The sequence below is a fragment of the Dreissena polymorpha genome, chromosome 5, assembly GCF_020536995.1.
Source record: "Dreissena polymorpha isolate Duluth1 chromosome 5, UMN_Dpol_1.0, whole genome shotgun sequence".
NCBI classification, from domain to species: domain Eukaryota; kingdom Metazoa; phylum Mollusca; class Bivalvia; order Myida; family Dreissenidae; genus Dreissena; species Dreissena polymorpha.
This window is the reverse complement of record NC_068359.1, coordinates 103,855,845-103,878,444: the sequence shown is the minus strand read 5'-3', so window position 1 is coordinate 103,878,444 and position 22,600 is coordinate 103,855,845. Positions and strand designations below refer to the sequence as shown.

General features: G+C 36.8%; 1 protein-coding gene across 2 annotated transcripts in view; it reads right to left on the bottom strand.

Annotated features, from left to right (window-relative positions):
- Positions 1 to 22,600, bottom strand: part of LOC127880547 (ephrin type-B receptor 1-B-like) — a 125,330-nt gene that overhangs the window by 37,043 nt on the left and 65,687 nt on the right. For both annotated transcript variants that reach the window (XM_052427857.1, XM_052427858.1), the window contains exons 3-7: positions 19,394 to 20,075; positions 6,662 to 6,817; positions 3,402 to 3,582; positions 1,997 to 2,192; positions 1,295 to 1,444 (exon numbers count right to left, since the gene is read on the bottom strand). In XM_052427857.1, coding sequence (XP_052283817.1) covers positions 1,295 to 1,444; positions 1,997 to 2,192; positions 3,402 to 3,582; positions 6,662 to 6,817; positions 19,394 to 20,075 — 1,365 coding nt within the window. The remainder of the gene's footprint in view (positions 1 to 1,294; positions 1,445 to 1,996; positions 2,193 to 3,401; positions 3,583 to 6,661; positions 6,818 to 19,393; positions 20,076 to 22,600) is intronic.

The following is a 22,600-nucleotide window of genomic DNA, read 5'->3' as shown; positions in this document are numbered from 1 at the left end:
AGCCTTGTTCTGTGAAAACTGGGCTTAATGCATGTGCGTAAAGTGTCATCCCAGATTAGCCTGTGAAGTCCGCACAGGTTAATCAGGGAGGACACTTTCCGCTGTTATGGTATTTTTAGTTTCAAGGAAGTCTCTCCTTACCGAAAATCAAGTTTAGGCGGAAAGTGTTGTCCCTATTAGCCTGTGCAGACTGCACAGGCTAATCAGGGACGACACTTTACGCACATGCATTATGCCCAGTTTTCTCAAAACAAGGCTCCTATCAATGAAGTTTAACAATGCAATAATTGTGAACCTGCTTTTAAATCCATGTGCCAATTACAGCAAATGCATGGGATTTCACAGCTAAATGGAAAGACATCAGAACAGAGCCTGATCAAAAGTACCTGATTTAATTCAAACTGTGTGCACACAAATTCTGACATCTCTCTGTGGTAATTAATTTCTGCTTAATGTCATTACAAGATCTAACGAGTTGATTGAAAGCAAAAAAAAATGTGCATTAAGAAAAAGATATTGACAAATTGAATTTTCTGATTTTCATTTTAAGGAGCTTTTTTTTACAGGACTTGTATTCTGCACGTATTCGGCATGACAGGACAGATGGTTGATTGTTATATAATGAGTGCCACAGAACACGTAATGACTATTTAAGGACTGTGCACTATCGTTTACTGTTTTTATGTTCAGCAAACTGATTAGCCCAGAAACTTTCTGTCAAGTATTGGTCCAATAATGAAGACTAACAAAGCACCACTTGTTTTTTTTTAGTGAAAAGTAGCCCATATAAGAAATGAGCAAATATCTTTCACATTTAATGATGTATGAACTGTCATGAAAATGACTCTAGAGTTTAATTACAAAGGTGAACTTTTCTCAATCTTTCATGCACAAAACAAATGAAGAAACATACCATTAAATCATTAAATTTACGACTCAAAATGGAAAAAACAGTCAAATTCTTAACTTTCTAAGGGTTTCCAAAGACACTGCAACGAAGTATGAATAAGAAGAGAGATTTGCATTATATCATTTAGTGAAATCCAAAATGAGCCTGGCATTGGGAAAATGGGGTTTAATGCATGTGCTTAACGAGTCTATCCAGATTGGCTTGTGAATTCCACAAAGGCTTATCATTGAAAACACTTTTTCCTTTACAGAAAGTCTCATTTACAAGAAGATCAGGATACGGCGTCTGCACAGGCTAATGTGGAACTACCCTTTTAAAAACAAGCATTAGGCCCATCTATGTCATCCATGAACTAGGCTCAATTCGTTACAATGATAATTTTACCCGAATCTCATATTCCTGGTCTTTGAACAGGTCTTTGAATGAGATTGTTGCGGTTGTGGTGAAGTTGGAGACTGGTTTCTCCCCGCGTGGCCCATTGCGCACCTCATACTGAAGCACCTGGGAGTCCAGACTGTCCTGGTTCCCCTTCACCTACAGCAACCAGTCAAACCATCATACCATGGCGACCACATACCATGACGCCATGGAAACAATTGGGGTTGGTTTGATCAATTTCATGCCAGTTTCAATTTATGACTAAAATTGAACTTGTTTACCAAATGGAGCATAATTGATTGCATTTTTAAGCCAAACTGAACTTGTAACTAACATTTAAGGGGGATTATGAATTGATTTTTTAAGTAAAATTATTTACAGGGAAATGATCACATATCATTCCAAGTACAATTATGCATGTAACCATGTATATGAACCTAAGACACAGAGATTGATAAATTGTCATGGTTCAATTTCTTTAGTCACACAACTACTGGTATTTATTGGCTACTAGGAAAAAACGCCTTAGAACAATTAGTACTCCTATTTGTAAATGTTTTTTGTGTGTTTGAGTGTATCTTATTAACATGCCACATGGTGGCCACAATGTAACAGTCAGCACTTATGTTAAAAGAAGACAAATACGTAAATAAAATTGGGAAAAACCAAAATGAAAACTATTCATACAGGTATCCACAGATTTCTTACTTTCCATTCTATGGTTAGGAAGTCATCCCCGTAGTCTGTGAGTTTGATGTCGTATATTTCTGCAATGGTTGCCTCTGTGGTGAACTCATGCTGCAGGTACTTGGGTTGCTCTGGTGAGCTCAGTGAGCTGACCCCATTCTCCGCGTAGATCTTCACCACGTACGTCGTGCTGGGCTGCAGACGCTTCAGCTCAACACTGAATATAGAATTTACATGGTTATTTGTTGTTGTTGTTGTTTTCAATGCTTATGTTCATCTCTGGAGAGGAAGAACATTTATGTTTTCATGAGCCAATTGTTCTTTACAATTTGTGAATGCTGAAATAATTATTTCCTTTTTTACAATTTCTGAGTTCAGTAATGTTCCTTCAGTTTCAGTAAATATATTCCATAGGGAAACAAATATACAATGAAATGCATTGATGTTTTAACTTGGTCATGGACAAAAGAATTTTAAGAAAGGTCCTTGATTTGTTATGGTATAGTTTCAAAGGTTTTGTTTTTCTGTGTGTGTGTGTGTATTTTGAAATTTATTTGGTCCTTTCTGGCCACAGACCCTGAGTGTGTCCCAGCACTGCTACCTTATTTGCTTACTAGATTCACAAAAGTTGGAAAGAATTTTGAATTATAGCTGCAATTTAAAGCTATTTAGTTTTTACTGAAAGTTATTCAATTATGGCGGGGTAAACTAGAGTGCCCAGAGGAAACCCACCTGTTTGGTATGGTGACCATTTACCAAATTCATATGCACTGGGATTGGGGAATGAACTATGGCCACATAAGTGAGAAGCGAATGAACCAACCACTGACCTATCCAAACAGCCAACCATTTTCTTCCTTAAAACACTAACACCGTAGTATGTGAAATTGGAATAAGACATCAAGCTTTGACTGAACATCATGTTGGTGATTATCTCAAACAAAACTGATACTTTCATGTTCTGCATGTATTTTAGTAATATTCTGTCTCTAGTTTTTGTATAATGTGCACTTGTTCATAGTATTTTTGTCATTAAGATGGCAGTTTTTAACAGTGTGAATGCATGCATGGACAAGGTTGTATATTTGGAGGATTTTATAAAAGCCAATACAACACCCACTTTGGAAGAAAAATCAAGTCATATGATGCATTCATATATGCATGTGTAAATATATATTGACTAACAATTTGTCAAAATAAATACATACAACCGATAAAACTACACATATTTTTTTCAGAAAACACTGTAAATTGTACGCTTAAAGCTTATTCCAAGTTCACATAAAAGTGTTTTCACCAAATATGAGTTTCAAAATCATGAACTGTTTTACAAGTTTCAAAATCATGAACTGTTTGGCTCCAAGGTAGAGTCCTACTCAGAATGTTCATGATTAGTGGCAGAGTATCAGTGCCCCCTCTAGCCTACCTGGTGGAGTTGAAGCTGTCAGCCCGTGGGCTGTACATCACGTCCAAGGAGCACTTGGGGCAGTCCACGCGGTACACAGTGTCTGTGCGTCCACCTAGCTTGTCTGGAGGTAACCATGACAACTGCACCATGGTGTCACTCACTGTTACCACGGTGATACTACGTGGTGCAGAGGGGGGCTCTAGAAACAACAGCAGACATTAATGAGCTGCATTTGGTGCAACAACGGCACAAATTCTAAAATTGTGTAGACGGACAAGTTACACAATTTTTGCAATATTATTATTATTGAAAATGTCAGAGCCCAAAACCTAACAGTTAGATCAGCTATTGTTGTAAGTACACTTACAGAGTTACCTTGGCCTATGAATGTTTTGACAAAACATTAAATACATGGCAGACTAATGTTCAAATCCTTACAAAACATGGCGAATCTTTTTCTCGTAATTATTAGATTAATGTTTATTCTCAAAGCTAAAAATATGATCTTAATTCTTTGGAAAACTGACACTAAGTTGTTTGTTTTCTACTATAAATTCAAAAATATGTTTTCATAGCAATTTCCAAGAAATATTGAAAACATTATACATTTAAATGCATCACAATAAAACATTAGACTCAGTGAAATCATCATTCTGTGCAACAAAAGCTCATATCATCAGTTACAATAACTGAGATACATTGGTTCTGCAATACATCCTTGAAGGCTAAAAGCATGACATGCAATACAAGAGCTTCAAACATTTTACTGCATATTTTTGTAATTCTGACAATTTGTTAATGCATGTTTTATGGAGATCATAATTCATGGAATGGAAACCTAACATGAATCTGTCAATAACTTGACATTCCTTGAGAATCATACAGGCAACATGTTCTATTGTGTAATAAATTCTTAAATAAAGTCATGCAAAAATTGTATATAGCACATTTTCGTTAAGATTTGTAGTTTTTATGTAGCATGTTTAAAATTTGAAATGAAATAAAGTGCTGCTTAATCAACATGTTTTTCCTTGATATATCTCAATTAGTTAGTTAATTAAAAAAGGAAATTGCTTTAATGATATCAAATATATCATAATAAACTACAGTTGTGTTTGTGGCTTGTTGTAGCATAACACTCATTTGATATGCACCAGCGCAACAAATTTATCGCCCATATCAATAATAGCATCATTATCTAATACATCTTGATGTTACAGGTGCAATTATATTGATGAAAAATGCAATTTCAAAATATAATGTTATATCAAATGCATTCAGAACACATTTCATTCGTAATCATATTTTATCACTAAAATCTTTCCACACTAAAAAGCAATAGAGAATGACGTTAGGTTTGCATAGAAGTCATAAAGGTAGCAAATTAAAAGCTGGAAACTAAAGATCTATTGAACACACTCCAACACACTCCTTAATGTCATGATGACTTTAAAATACCAAGTAAAATTAATAGCACAAAACCAGTCTGGCATTCAACAATATCATAATTTGTTGAAAAACGCAATATGAAAACGGTTATTCATTCGTTGCAAGATCTTAATCTCAAATATAAACATTTCAAACTCATTTAATTCACATATTTGCATTTATCTGGCACAGCATCGCTGTCTATACATTTCCAGCACAATTGTTCCAGAGTGCGGTTTACAATACATGACATTTTACACTGTAGTGTATAAGTCGTCATATTCTCGACAGAAATCTATTGTGCGACCAGTTTGATTTATTGTATCACTTTTATATAATCGCTTCTAAACCTCAGTAATGCGTGAAAAAAACATCAGCACAAGTACGATTAAAAAACTGCCCACCCTGTGATCAAACACTGGCCTGTATTCAAATAATATATTCTTTAAAATATGTTATCAAGAACAAATTTGGATTTATGCTGGCCCTAACAAAGGCAGTACTGGATTCAGAAATGATAAAATCTTGATATTTTACTCCAGCTGTCACTCTTACAATTGCCGCTCAGAAAACGCCGGACAATTTATAGCATTTATCACAGCAAATAATTAAAGTGAAATGCTATGCTTGACATTCAGAAGCCCCGCAAAATTTGTACTGAAGTGACGAACATGTCTTCAATGAACAAAAATTATCATATTCATAACTTTCATAAGCGGGAACAGTTTATATAAATGTGCTGAAAACTGGTGAGAAACATTTTATTAATGTGCCCCTTTTTCATTGAAGCGATGATATATGTATAATATACTATGCTACTGGAGAAGCATTTGAATTAATAATGCATTATTTTTAAGTGGCAAATCGCCTACAGTTTCTTCAAGAAACATTTTGACTCTATAGTTATACGATTACTTGTAATTAATTTTTAAACACTGCAATATTTGCACAAACTATCAATCTGCAAATTCTATTCAAGAAAATATCAAAGGCCAATGTTTTCTATGGCATTTTATATTGAAAAGAAAGAGTCAACGTTAACGGTGAAGTCGATAAAATAAACATTGCAGTTGGAAATAATTTTAAGCTTAATAAATTCTTTATAAAATATATTTGTAGCATGAACATTTGCTTCAAATAACTGTTTACTTCTCCCATTGGTCTAATTGATCACAAATTAAATTGAACTTACAATAACTCTGTGTGTCAATACATTTTTTATACAAATTTACTTGACTGAAAAGGTTATCCATATTGAAGCGATAAAAATTGCATTCATGCCTTACGAAGTGTCAACCTGCAGCAGGATCACTTGCTTTCACACAGTAGTTATACAGGATTGTCTGCTCCAAGGTTATTTAACAGCGTAATTTTTTGGCACAAATAAATATGCAACTTTGTAGAATAACTCTGCTATGAAAAGTTTAAAATCCAGTTTCTAGCTATGTCAACTCATTTCTAATGAAACAAATATTCAAAATAGTTTACTTTAAGCCAGTTTACTCTGTCAGGAAACAATAAGGACATGTATTGTCTCCATTTATAAGCATGTTTCACAACAAATGAGCTCCTTAATTCAGTTCCTACTTAAAGTCTTTGAATGATCTTCACAGAAAGACAAGGCGATAATTTAAACACTTTCCAAGTTGGAACTGAAATCACAATCTCTGAAGGTTTAATATGCACAACAAAATTGCAAATAAGATTTTGAAATTGTCATAAACCATAATCATATGTGTATGAACACCATTCATGCAATGACAGTGACTTACAATTACAATATTTGCACAATGATGTTGACTTTATAGTACAATGATATGTGTATGAACACTATTCACTCCATGACTTACGAGTGCAGGGCATGCTCTTGCTGTCAGTGTCCGCCCGGTAGTAGCTGTTGTAGCACTGACACTCTTTGGAACGGGTCGCGTCCGTGTAGCTGTGCTCAGGACATGGCTGGCACGAGGAGTTGCCTGTTTCCCACTTGAACGTGTTCACACTACAGCCTACAAGTACACAGGAGACGGGCCATTTAAACCAAGAAATAACATTAATGTACACATACACTAAGGTTGAAACAGGATGGCATTTCCCGTCTAAAGTTCTGGGCAGAAGAGATTTTCTTTAAGACAAAATACCATACAAGCTGATAGTAGGTGAAAGGAATATTCAAAAAGGTTGATGCGAAATGTGAAATTCAGAGAACAGTGACAATAAACAGAATAAAAGTCAAAAGCTTCCTAAACAGGTAACATAACTTTAAATAATACTAATTATTATTATTATAATAATAATTATAGTAAATATTTATCTAATGGGTTGTATCATCATCATGGGCAGCAACAGTTTCAACTTCCACATACTCATACTGTGCCAGCATAAAAAGGTCTTCATTTAAATTGAATTTAAAAGATGATTCAGTTTACAATAAAGTTAATATTTCTGTTTTTCTTAAGTGCTGTAATTTGTCTTGCTTAATTATATTACATGTATGTTTGAAAAACCTGTCCAATAAATAATGTATAGTGACCAAGTCCAAGGACAAATTCAATTGGTTGCCATAAACGAGCACAGTACCAAACTTGTAAAGATCATTATTGGTGAAAAAGAAATCTATAATCAATGCTGACCATGTATAGAGAACAAATTTCAAACATGGTTATACCATTTCCAAACGACCGCACAGTACGTTCTAACGAAGAACACCCCAGCGCAATTAAATTAAAATTGCTCTGAACACTGCTACCATAATAACCTCTTGTCACGCAAAACAGTACCAGTACCATACAGGGCCCAGCAATTACTGGGATAAAATGCAAATAATCATTTACAATGCAAACAATTAGTGCTATCCTGAATTAGAAGGGAGATCCCAAACCATGTGACCAATACAATTAACAATGAAAACGTGTTGGACAAAGGCCAGCCAAATGTCCTAGGGTGAAGCACACTTTGAATCAACGGCTTGAATAATTTGTATTTTTAATTATGTTCTTTTAAGTCCATACTGTCCCCCTAAAGTATTTGATTTCTTTGTACTGCTTGCAGTGTCCAATGGGACGGCTGTATAATGTTGGGGTATCACCATAACTGATTCCAATCTGATCGACAGAGATAGGCAAAAACTGATTTACAATGTGGTGTTTGGTCAGTAGGGAAATGAACACAATACAAACGTGGCTCCCATTAATTGAATAATTTTGAATGCCACACAAATTTGGGACATTTTTCCTAAGTAATTGCCAAATTACCACAAATTTTATGACGTGATAATTTGGTCATTCACTTTTCGGATACAATTTGGACATTTGAATGTAATTAAAAAGTCGTTATCATGCTGCTATCAAATCGCAACCTTTGCTTTAGGAAAAGAAATCTGGTTTTTAACATTATTACAAATGACCAATCATTTTCAAATAAAATTAAAATGTTTATACAATTATCTACAGGGGAATAATTGAACCATCAATATTATTTTCACTATATAATACTCAGGCTATACAAGAATTGCCATTACAATTTTTCTCAAAAAATCTGAATAAAAAAACTTTACTTTAATATTTTACTTCTTCTTATGACCATTAGGTAACATTATTTGATCATGTATTGTATATAACTTCTCCTCTTTAACTTAATATGTATATGAAATCCTTTTTACACATAAAGATGCAATATATTGTACTTAAAACTGATAAAAAGTATTTTTTTTATTTTTAAATATTCACTTTTTATAAAAAAAAAATAACTTATTGCTCCCGTCATACACACTTAGCTCCAGAACATACCGTACATACAGTTGCACTGTATTTTGTTATCTTCCAGTCTACAAGTCTATCAGATGACCAAATATGATCCCCATGCCTTAACAGTGTCACAGTCCAATCAAGTCCCAATCAAGTGCTGTAACACCCCAAGGGACTCATAGAGGGTCCTTGAAAACTCTGATGACAAGCTTAGGGCACATCAATCATTGGGGCTGGGTAATGGGCAGTGAAAGGAAGGCATAAAGGAGACAGTTAGGCCCGTTCAGACCCCAGGTCCATGCTGTAAAGGCCCATGGGTCACAGCAGGCTGTCAATTATGTGATGAGTTACAATGAAAGAAACATTTCTCATTGGTATTAAGGACACTTTGATAAACATAGATTGAACTTAATTGGCTAAATTTGACAAATTCCCTGAGGTAAAATGCTGAAGAACTCATTGTGAAAAAGACACTCGAAGTGTGATAATCTCGCAAGAGTCACGGTTAAATAGTACACTATTGGATAAGCATTCCACCGAAGCAATTAGTTTGTAAATAATTGGACAATCAACAGAAAAATGAGCTCTTTTGGTGATGCATTGATGATTAAGACTTTGTATATACAATAAGTCCTATAAAATAAATCACAGTAAATGTTTTGATATCTAGATTTGTTTATCCACAAAACTTTCATACATTATACACAGTTTCACTTAAATAATATTGCTACAACTGTAAACAAACCAGACAGTTGAATTGTTTACAACTAAGACAAAAAGCTTTTCTTATGCAGAAACCAACAAATAAAAATACTTAATTGACAAACAACATTTTAAACAGTAAAATTTTAGTATGGTTTCCTAGGTAACAAGAAGACATTAACCGCTACACCCCCAGCCTTGTCACTTACTGCTTGTGTGTCTGTCAGAACAGACACCAGAGGGACACATGCATCACAGGTCACTCCAGTCCAGTGAAAGTAATGAATGACCACTAAAACCCTCCTGACATCCAGTACCGGTCAAGATTTCCACACCATTAGTGTCGGACTACATCTTACTGTTGTTGCTACATTTGTTACAAACCTCCTCACATTATGCTAATAACCATTCCACAACCCTCCCATGGGTCAGGCAATATGTCTGGGAGACTGGGGAAAAAGACCTACCAGAGCTATACAAACAGCAGTTCTGTCACCAAAACTGGGGCCATTGATATGTTAAGTAGAACTAATTTACACATTCTGCTTTATTTTTTTAAAGGAAGTCAAATCTTATGGAAAATCTAGTTGAGACAGAAAGTGTTGCCCTTGATTAGCCTGTGCATACTGCACAGGCTCATCCAGGACAACACTTTACTCACAAGCATTTAACGCTGTTCCCTCAGAGCCAGGCTGATATGCAACCTAGGAAATAATTTACACTACACAACTGAATACAAGATAGTAATTGCCAAAAATGTGGTTTCACCTGTTTGTTCACTTTTAATTTTGAACTTTTTTGTTACAAAATATTAAGCTAGAAAATATTACTTATTTTAGTGATACTCAAATGCATCCCAAATTTAAGATGTACAGAGAGAAAACATCTCATCAGAACTATTACGCTAATTAATTCATTAGAAGACTATATAATTAAAACAAACATAAATCAAAGGCATGAAAGCTATGCCCAAGACTTGCCCATTGTTGTATTCATTAAAGTTATTACATTAAGCATTGAGCCAATGCCTTGAAGAGAATGTTTGTAATGGCCAGCATGTCATCACGTGAGACCTTTGTGGGGTCATGTCTGGCCAGTAATGACCTCCTTGGAATTCTACCACATTTGTCTTCAGCCCCCAATCTGCAGCTCCCATCTGCAGCTTCACATCCATTCTGCAGCCCAGTCTGTGAGTCTTAGTGCCAACACCATATGGCAGTGCATATCTTTCACAATTGTTCAAAGACAGTAAAGTCCATTAATATTGGGCCAATCTCTTAGTAACAGCCCATGGTTACTGGCCCTCCATGAGTGATATGATCAACAGCAATGAGCAGGCCTTAAAGTTACCCTCTGTCCATTTTGGGGCACTGATTTATTGGCCAATGCTGCATGAGGGGGCTTCCCAGTATTCCTTATATTGGCTTGAGCCTTTAAATCCCTGCCTCAGGCCCTGTTTGGTGTGGGCTTGATTTATTTACAGGCTGGACTTCATCAGGCTTAGAAGCCTTAGATCACCAAACAAGAAACCAGTTATGTGGAAAGGCGTAATGAATGTGCATGAAGTGTTGTCCCAGATTAATCGGCGCAGTATGAACAGGCTAATCAAGGACGACACTTTCCGTGAATTTTTGGTTAGACTTTGGTTAGAGGTTTCCTTTGAACGAAAAATTCCTTAAAGAGAAAGTGTCTTCGCTAATAAGCCTGTGCGGACTTATCTTGGACGGCACAATGCATTGAGCCCCAACTTCTCAGAGAGATGCTTAAGATATTCATAATTGTATGAGCTGGGTGGATGTAACATTTTTGCCAACAGATTCCTGCATTATTCATAATTGGTGATACCAGGGATAATGCATTTCTGATGCAAATTTCTAGCATGAATAGGCCACATTATGCACAGATACAGGGGGCAGATTTGGGCGAATTTTCCGCCTGAAGCACACCTCATTGATATTTCCTGATATGGCTAATGATATTTCAGTTATGTATTACAAGTTGGAAGATTTATGGCGGATCTGTTGTCCAGTTCAGTGTGACCAATTATCCCTATAGTCCTGGATAATGTGAAAATTATGCCCGGCTCACACCAAGGGACTCCAAATGCATCTTTGGAACACTCTTTGATCATCTATCACCCACACAGCAAGCCCTTGTCTGCCACTGAAATTGGACCCGCGTTAAATCACATCATAGTCCAGTCAGCACATATTGTTGAGTTATGGTCAGTGAAAACGAGCCATCTAGATTTACGCCCATAATGGGTGAATATTTATTAGTTTGGAGCCCATACTGGCAGTGTTGATGGCAACATTATGTTAACTGTCCAGTCATCACTTAAGACTTGATGGGAAGCAGTAACTGATTACTATGAGAAACAATTATTTCTTATAATCAGTGATCAACAAAAGGAAAGTCTACTTTCAGGTAACTTTTCATTTTTAGCCAGTCAAAAATGTAGATTTTGCCATGATTTTATTATTATTTATATTTCAACATTACACATAATTTTCAATGCAAATAATTATTGTATTTTTTCACTTCTTTTTTTATTGTAAAAATCATCATATTGGCCTTCTCAAAATGATATAACCTGCAGTGTCATTTAAATTCTAAGCATAGCAAAGTTGGTCATATCTTATCCCTAAAATACAACAAGAGCACCGCCTTGCGGGTGCAGACCGCTCATCTATTTTCTCTTTAAAGGTGAAGGGACTCTCATTTTCAATCACAAAGGAGGGAGGGGCGGAGTGAAGAGGGGTGTATAGTGTGGGGGTGTGGAATTTATTTCATTATCTTCCAAAAATGCGAAAAAAAAACGCAAAAAAAAAAAATCAGGGGGTGGGTGGGGGGGGGGGGGGATTTTTGGGTGAGCTGGTTGGACGGTATTTCAAACATAAAATAATAAAAATAAATATTTGTGTTGTTTAACCGTTTCAAAAAAAAACAAGGGACAAAATTGTCACAAAACCAGATTTTCATTGTGAAAAAAAATCTGATAAAGGGAGACAACTCAAACTGAACTTTTGAAATGAACAAAGAAAATTAACCCCCTTTGTAAGTTTGCTTTAAAATAAATCTATTTTTAGTCGTGGCGACCTTGACATTGGAGATATGCACATGAATTAATTTTTTTTGACCTTTGACCATGAAGGATGACCTTGACCTTTCACCACTAAAAATGTGCAGCTTCATATGATACATATGCATGGCAAATATCAAGTTGCTATCTTCAATATTGCAAAAGTTATGAGCAACGTTAAAGTTTTCGGACGGACACACGGACGGACGGACGGACGGTCAAAATTTGTGTGCGTATGGAAAGGCGTTGTCCATATACACATGCATACCAAATATGAAGGTTATATCTCAAGGGACAAAGAAGTTAAGAGCATTTTTCGAAACCTAAACGCAGATTTTGAAACCTAAACGCAGACCCCTACTTCAAGGTCAAGGTCACAGGGGTCAAAATTGTTGTGCGTATGGAAAGGCCTTGTCCATATACACATGCATACCAAATATGAAGGTTATATCTCAAGGGACATTTATGGCCATTTTTGACCTTTGAACTCAAAGTGTGACCTTGACCTTGGAGATATCGACGTAATTATTTCGGGCGACACACCGTCCAATGACGGTGAGCAAATGTGCCAAATGATTTTAAAATCTGACAATGAACGACATAGTTATGGCTCGGACAAGCTCATTTATGGCCATTTTTGACCTTTGAACTCAAAGTGTGACCTTGACCTTGGAGATATTGACGTTATTATTTCACGCGACACACCGTCCAATGATGGTGAACAAATGTGCCAAATGATTATAAAATCTGACAATGAACGACATAGTTATGGCCCGGACAAGCTTGTTCCGCCCGCCCGCCAGCCCGCCAGCCAGCCAGCCAGCCAGCCAGCCAGCCAGCCAGCCCGCCCGCATTCGCCAATCTAATAACCAGTTTTTTCCTTCGGAAAACCTGGTTAAAAATGGGGGGGGGGTGGGGTGGGGGGGGTGTATAGTGTGAGGGTGTGGTGGTCATTTGTGAGATGATCTTGAAAAAAAAAATTAGGGGGGGGGAGGGGGGGGAGGGGGGGGCACAGGGGATGGTTTGGGTGGAGTCTATTGTGGTATGTCAGGTAAGAGTAGTTTTGTCAAAGTATCAATTAAATCTAATCATAAATAAAGAAGTTATGGCAATTTTAGCAAAATTTAATAATTTGACCTTGAGAGTCAAGGTCATTCAAAGGTCAAGGTAAAATTCAACTTGCCAGGTACAGTAACCTCATGATAGCATGAAAGTATTTTAAGTTTGAAAGCAATAGCCTTGATACTTAAGAAGTAAAGTGGATCGAAACACAAAATTTAACCATATATTCAAAGTTACTAAGTCAAAAAAGGGCCATAATCCCGTAAAAATGACAACCAGAGTTATGCAACTTGTCCTTTTACTGTACCCTTATGATAGTTTGCGAGTGTTCCAAGTATGAAAGCAATATCTATGATACTTTAGGGGTAAAGTGGACCAAAACACAAAACTTAACCAAATTTTCAATTTTCTAAGTATAAAAAGGGCACATAATTCTGCCAAAATGCCAGTCAGAGTTTCATTAATTTGCCTGCACAGTCCCCTTATGATAGTTCATAAGTGTTGCAAGTATGAAAGCAATAGCTTTGATACTGTAGGAATAAAGTGGACCCAAACACAAAACTTAACCAAATTTTCAATTTTCTAAGTATGAAAAGGGCACATAATTCTGTCAAAATGCACGCCAGAGTTATCTAACTTTGCCTGCCCAGTCCCATCATGATAGTAAGTAAGTGTATTAAGTTTGAATGCCATAGCATTGATACTTTCTGAGAAAAGTGGACCTAAACGCAAAACTTAACCAAAATTGTCAATTTTCTAAGTATAAAAAGGGCACATAATTCTGTCAAAATGCACGCCAGAGTTATCTAACTTTGCCTGCCCAGTCCCCTCATGATAGTTAGTAAGTGTACCAAGTTTGAATGCAATAGCATTGATACATTCTGAGAAAAGTGGACCTAAACGCAAAACTTAACAGGACGCCGACGCCAACGCCGACGCCAAGGTGATGACAATAGCTCATAATTTTTTTCAAAAAATAGATGAGCTAAAAAAGGAACACAATTGGGCACACAAATGTCAGTCCTATGCATGTGCAGCTAAATGGAATGGAAAACACATGGCCCTGATGCATCAATAACTACTGAACTTCTGAACAAATGTGCTCCCCAGTCATATGAGAAGAATGAAATGTTTTGACAAGGACATTGGTTGAGGGCATTCAATCAGAAGTGTCCTGTTACCATGGCGGAAAAGAGCCACATTTCAATTAAAGGTGACCCGTCAATAGGTGGCTACAAACCACTGATTTATCTGCTGGGTGTGGGAGACATACTTTCTAAAAATGTTGCCACTTTACGTCTTGATCGACTTATGGTTAAACATTTGATATTATGTGATTATAACTATATAAGTTTTGCTATGTTATACATGTTTTCCAAAAATGTGATTTAAGATATTTAATGAAATAGGGCTGTTTAATCTTACAGAAAACCCTATAAATTAGTGCCCCAAAACATAAACAAGCTAAGAAGTACAGCTCTATAATTATTGCCAGAATAATTTCTATATTTCAGGGACTTTATTGCTAAAGCACAAACAATATTACCAATACTATAAATCTTCAAAAAGTACACAGAATTATTGAATAAGTGATTTACTTCTTCAATTTGTCATGGGCAAAATGAGAAATCACTCAGGGCAATCATGATGAATTCTGCAAACACCCGCCTGACAAACTCCAGTTGCCATATATTAGTATCACATGAAACTGCCAGCATAGGCTTATAATTGATCCCTGGGTGCTGACAGACCAGTTAGATGCTGCTGTTAACTTAATATGGTTTGGCTTTCTTCATTTGTCTATATGATCTCTAAGAACGGTCTGGTATATGTGAGACATAGTTTGAATAGGTTACTGACTCACGTCCAAACTCAGATTGTAGGGACAAAAGTAAAACATTTATAGCAATCTAACATTGAGGACATTTAATTGTCGGCACACATTTTTGTCCAAAATCATCTTGTTTTTAGCTTTTTAATAATCTTTTATTTACTAAGCCAAAGTTTTTAAGGTGTTCATGTATATTTTTTAAGAATAATATCTAAATTTATTTATTAAATAATAAGTCAATAATAAGGTTGTTTGTTCAACACTTTTCTCTTGCTGACAAGTATTGACAAGTCAAATTGATTCTTGTAGGACGCCCAAATTAGTGGAGCACCCCTTGGATTGCTAGTGACAGCAGGGGTATAAAACTGTTTAATTGTGGCCCTATTAGTGAAGGAACACCCAAGGAACAAGCTTTACAACTGGCAAGGAAATCTATCATTCTCTCATTAAGAATGTTCAGGACTTGGCAGGCAGCAATCCCTCTCCTCTGAAAGGTTCTCTCACTAGAAAACTTTATATTTCACTTGGATATATTTTGGCAGCTGTCTTTAAAACTCAGAAGGCCAGTCCAATTGTCTGATTTATGAACAGAAAAAAGATTAAAACAGAAAACAGATGGTAAATCGTGACATACACTGCATTAGGGATATTGTTGTTGTTGTCACTTTACCAGTTGGTTACTATTTACACAATCACTTTCTATACTTTCAGCATTAATAATAATAAAGGATTTTGGATATAATAATAATTGTGGGTTTCAGGTTTTTTTTTCCAAAGCCCTGTAGTGCATTTGTGGTTATAAAAAATAGACCTAAAATTGTTCTGTCATAATGTTGAAAGCATTGCCTAATTATGTTTCAATAAAAACTTCACAGTTAATCAAATATAAATCAAACTATAATTGAATCTTTCATAATATAATTTACAGGATTCTCAATTTTGTATTCAAATTATTAAATCAAAATATTTCATAATTAAATGAAATGCTATACAGGTTTCAAACTACATGAATTACATGTCAACCCGAGTGTTCACAGCACACAAAAACCACATGAACTGGTTTGTCCATTGCATTTAAGACTCCTTCGTACCAACAGTCAAAGTTCCGGCTATATAATTAAGTTATCAAGCAACTAAGCAAATTGCATGACAAAAATATTCCCCTTGTCTTATCACAAGATCTTCAACTGAATGAAAACTTTTGAGAAGCAATCTGAAAAGAAATGCCATTTAAACAAGTGAATCAGTTGAGACAACCAATCATAAAATTATAACACTTAAGTAAATTGAAAATATTTCCACTTATTAGATTAACCAAGGGGGCGACACAAAGGACGGTCTTTCAAAGCAAGAGTAAATGAGAAAATAATCATACCCCACAGTTAACCAACATACCAGTCTTTTTGTGGCTTGTTTATTTTAGTTTCAAATGGTTTATTCACTGATTTCAATTCAAGCGTAAAAAAATTGCAATAAAAATATAATTTTCTGTGGCAAGTAAAGTTGTAAAGAATATGGACTCCCAATTCAAACCTTAAGTGTCACTACAGGTTAGACAAAAAATCTGAACATAAGTCAGTATGATGCGAAGAAATTTTCTTAATCAGGCAACTGTATCAATCAACTGACAAACACTGAGACAAAATAATTTAGAGCCCAGTTAAAGTTGGTAATTTAATATCGAGAGCACCCTATTCGGTGAAACCTAAGATTCCAGTGTCCTGAATGGGCAGCCCATAAAAATTGATTTTAGGTGACAATTCGCTGTCTGCCATTTGGAAAAAAATAATTAAAACATGTTACTTTCCAGAGTGGCAAGATTGTCAACTGCTGACAAAATATTAGCTCCAGTCTTCAGTGCAAATGTTAATTATTAGGCATCCAAAAGGTTGGAACTTAATTATGAAACTCACGATGAGAAATGGGTGCTGCCTGAGGGCTGGAAAACAAAGAACATCCATCACTAATGGGCCCAATCTACAATCAAATCACCAGCGCTTGTGAATGACACATTACCTTATAGAACAATCCGCAATAACTGAACCTATTTCATTTTTTTGAAGTTTATGCTATATTTCTTGGAACATGCAAATCAAAGTTTGTTGTATTATAATAATTATATTTTCTATTATATTGTTTAAAACAGTGTTGCTGCTGCTTTGGTTCTGTCAAGTACCTGTCGTAGAATTTGCTGTGACAAGTAGATCTTCCCAGTCAACCTTACCCACAGCTTTATTTGGTTCTGTCAAGTACCTGTCGTAGAATTTGCTGTGACAAGTAGATCTTCCCAGTCAACCTTACCCACAGCTTTATTTGGTTCTGTCAAGTACCTGTCGTAGAATTTGCTGTGACAAGTAGATCTTCCCAGTCAACCTTACCCACAGCTTTATTTGGTTCTGTCAAGTACCTGTCGTAGAATTTGCTGTGACAAGTAGATCTTCCCAGTCAACCTTACCCACAGCTTTATTTGGTTCTGTCAAGTACCTGTCGTAGAATTTGCTGTGACAAGTAGATCTTCCCAGTCAACCTTACCCACAGCAGCTGCTGCTTTGGTTCTGTCAAGTACCTGTCGTAGAATTTGCTGTGACAAGTAGATCTTCCCAGTCAACCTTACCCACAGCTTTATTTGGTTCTGTCAAGTACCTGTCGTAGAATTTGCTGTGACAAGTAGATCTTCCCAGTCAACCTTACCCACAGCAGCTGCTGCTTTGGTTCTGTCAAGTACCTGTCGTAGAATTTGCTGTGACAAGTAGATCTTCCCAGTCAACCTTACCCACAGCAGCTGCTGCTTTGGTTCTGTCAAGTACCTGTCGTAGAATTTGCTGTGACAAGGAGATCTTCCCAGTCAACCTTACCCACAGCTTTATTTGGTTCTGTCAAGTACCTGTCGTAGAATTTGCTGTGACAAGTAGATCTAATCCCAGTCAACCTTACCCACAGCTTTATTTGGTTCTGTCAAGTACCTGTCGTAGAATTTGCTGTGACAAGTAGATCTAATCCCAGTCAACCTTACCCACAGCTTTATTTGGTTCTGTCAAGTACCTGTCGTAGAATTTGCTGTGACAAGTAGATCTAATCCCAGTCAACCTTACCCACAGCATTATTTGGTTCTGTCAAGTACCTGTCGTAGAATTTGCTGTGACAAGTAGATCTTCCCAGTCAACCTTACCCACAGCATTATGCAGAAGCTGATGCGGACATTAATTTTTGGCAGAGTAGTGCCAGTTAAAAATTCAGCAATCATAATTGACATTTAACACAAAGAAATCTGACAACAAGAGCAACTGTTCTCACTTGAACACTGAACAAGCATGAGAATAATGCTGTAAATCAGAGTGTTGGATTGCATGTTGCTGCTAACAAGGGGCTACACGTCACATTCAGGAGCCGTGACTTAACTGATACAGCTAATGACATTAACAGAACTTTCTTGCTACCGCTTGGAGAACATTAACTGATATTCTTGGCTGAATTCACAAAGCAGTGAAAGATAACAACATTCAAGAAAAAACTTTGTTGTTGTTTTTCTGACTGTAATCTTGTGAACCACCTTCCATATGAATGTTATCTGAAGTTTTTTTCCTGTTCAATTAACATTCAACAAGAGGTTCTAGATTGTCGCTAGATCGCTCACCAGCGGAATGATCTTAAGAGCAGAAAAAAGTGCAAGAAAATTGCTACCATTATTTTGCTAATAAATTCTATACTAACCATGTGACCTCCTGGGTGTGGACAGGTTTTTTTACTCGAACATACTTGGTACAGGTCTATACTAAATGATGCTGTATACAAAATACCTAAGCACTCAGGATTATAGTTAAAGAGATTAGATTTTTAAAGTTTTCAGTATATACATAAAAGAGGGCCAAAGGTCTTAAGGTGCTCTGATCTCTGCCAAGAAGTTTTTACAACGAGACGTCTTAAAAATGAAAGAATTATGCATGACAAAGAAAAGTCGACCTCAAAAGCTTACCCTGTACACACAAGATATGTTGTGTGCCTCATCAATATTTACATGAAAAAGAAATAGTATTGCCTTATTGAAACATTTGTTGTTGTATGTCTCAAATCTTGAGCTACTTTAACTGAATGAGACACAACCATCAACAACATAGATTTGAATTTTTAGCAATCAGATGCTTTTCAAACACCAAGTACTTACCTACACACTGTTGATCGTTGACACCCTCGTACCCCGGGTCACACTGACAGCCGCCCTGGGGGATGTCCCACGTGCCGTCACTCATACAGTAGTACAGAGGGGACTGGACCCGCATGGAGTGTGCAACACACACCCCATCCTTGGGAACACTTGACGTCTGCAGCTCACCCGTGGGAGTCTCCGAGAAGAACGCAAAACTCCTAGTAATGTTTGGGCAAAGTTTAAAGTAAACCTTGACCACAACCAGCGAAACACAAGCTCCCGTGTCCTGGAACGCGAAGTAGATTCCGCGGACTCCCTTGCGTAGAGGAACAAACTTAGTGACATTGTTCAGACGGACATCGTTGGCACTTTCAGCCAGCAGGTGTGCTGGAATGATGTCAACCAGGGAGTAGGAGGCGTCGTCCCATGTTGGCATCTCATTGTTGGCTATGTCCCGGTCTGCCTGGTATGAGTACAGGTTAAAAGTTTCTCTACACGACTGTATTTTCTCGGGATCAGTGTGTTTGACACATCTCCTCATCGTGAATGTCATGTCTATAAACAAGCTATTGGCATTGCCAACGTCTATGAATGGTGTCCGTAGCCAGTTGTTCACATTTTTACTGTCCACGTGACACGATGTGTGTATTTTATAGGGGTCAAGACGTAGGTTTATCAGGTATGTGGTTACTTCATTCCACTGAAAATGAAAGAACGGAACAAAATTAGGCTCATCACAAGTCATAAAATATGTATAATTATAATTTACAATCAGTTTGCGCTAGGCTAGACAGACAGGATCAAAGAGGAACTTCCAATTTTGGAAATAAAGCACTTTTAGGGTATGCAGCCTTTGGGACATACTACGTGACATTCCCTTCTACTGTTTTGGCAAAAAATATGAAAAACATTCCCTTGAAACTATTTTGGAACAAGAGCACCGCCTTGCCGGTGCAGACCGCTCATCTATTTTCTTTTTAAAGGTGAAGGGACTCTCATTTTCAATCACAAAGGAGGGAGGGGTGGAGTGAAGAGCGGTGCATTGTGTGGGGGTGTGGACATTTATTACATTTTCTTCCAAAAATGCGAAAAAAAGGAAAAAAAAAAAATCGGGGGTGGTGGGGGGGGGGGGGGTGGGGGGGGGGGGGATTCTTGGGTGCGATGGTTGGACGGTATTTCAAACATAAAATAATAAAAATAAATATTTGTGTTTTTTAACCGTTTCATAAAAAAAAATTGGGGGGGGGGGGTGAGGTGGGGGGGGTATAGTGTGAGGGTGTGGTGGTAATTTGTGAGATAATCTTAAAAAAAAAAAAAAAAAAAAAAATAGGGGGGGGATTCGGGTGGGGGGAGGGGGGTGGGGGGGGGGATTCTTGGGTGCGATGGTTGGACGGTATTTCAAACATAAAATAATCAAAATAAATAGTTTTGTTTTTTAACCGTTTAAAAAAAAAATTGGGGAGGGGGTGGGGTGGGGGGGGGGGGTATAGTGTGAGGGTGTGGTGGTCATTTGTGAGATGATCTTAAAAAAAAAAAAAAAAAAAAAAAAAAAAAAATAGGGGGGGGGGGGGTTGGGGGGGGGGGGGGGGGGCACGGGCGATGGTTTGGGTGGAGTCTATTGTGGTATGTCAGGTAAGAGTAGTTTTGTCAAAGTATCAATCAAATCTAATCATAAATAAAGAAGTTATGGCAATTTTAGCGAAATTTTATAATTTGACCTTGAGAGTCAAGGTCATTCAAAGGTCAAGGTAAAATTCAACTTGCCAGGTACAGTAACCTCATGATAGCAAGAAAGTATTTGAAGTTTGAAAGCAATAGCCTTGATACTTAAGAAGTAAAGTGGATCGAAACACAAAATTTAACCATATATTCAAAGTTACTAAGTCAAAAAAGGGCCATAATTCCGTAAAAATGACATCCAGAGTTATGCAACTTGTCCTTTTACTGTACCCTTATGATAGTTTGCGAGTGTTCCAAGTATGAAAGCAATATCTATGATACTTTAGGGGTAAAGTGGACCAAAACACAAAACTTAACCAAACTTTCAATTTTCTAAGTATAAAGGGCCCATAATTCCGCCCGAATGCCAGTCAGAGTTACATAACTTCTACCTGCACAGTCCCCTTACGGTAGTTAGTAAGTGTTGCAAGTATGAAAGCAATAGCTTTGATACTTAAGGAATAAAATGGACCTAAACACAAAACTTAACCAAAATTTTCAATTTTCTAAGTATAAAAAGGGCACATAATTCTGTCAAAATGCACGCCAGAGTTATCCAACTTTGCCTGCCCAGTCCCCTCATGATAGTAAGTAAGTGTACCAAGTTTGAATGCAATAGCATTGATACTTTCTGAAAAAAGTGGACCTAAACGCAAAACTTAACCAAAATTTTCAATTTTCTAAGTATAAAAAGGGCACATAATTCAGTCAAAATGCACAACAGAGTTATCTAACTTTGCCTGCCCAGTCCCCTCATGATAGTAAGTAAGTGTACCAAGTTTGAATGCAATAGCATTGATACTTTCTGAGAAAAGTGGACCTAAACGCAAAACTTAACCGGACGCCGACGCAGACGCAGACGCCGACGCCAAGGTGATGACAATAGCTCATAATTTTTTTTCAAAAAATAGATGAGCTAAAAATATGTCCTATTTTCTTTGAACTTTTTGTGGCATAATATGCCCTATTCTCTTCATAATTTGCCCCTTTCCCTTAAAACAGTTTCTGCAATCAAACTGACTCATAAAGTAAATGGCGAAGAACTCAGAACAGATTCCCTTAATTAACTTTAGAAGATGTAAAGCTAATGTAGGGTGATCATTTTGTTCATCACATTGGCAGGTCCATGTTTACATACAGAGTTCAGGGGTACCAGGGCCATCCATCAACCATAGGGTCCCTTCACAAAATATGTCATCCGCTTTCATTACTTAAACATGCAAATCATCGCTTCATTTCTAAGAATAGGATACCATGATTATTTTTTCTTTCGCCATTGAAAATAGCCAGGCTGTTTCAATAACTCTTGAAAACTCTTCTATCCATGAATACGCTATTCAGAAGACTTAAGGAAAAGTATCTTCTTCCAGAAATAATTCCATTCAATGACAACAATTAAGTCTTAGCTTTAATTCCCTCCATGAAATTAGTTGTGCTAACTCTATACTTGATTACCTTGTTTTGAAAATTTAAGACTAATTAAGTGCCCATTTTTTTTACAGTTGT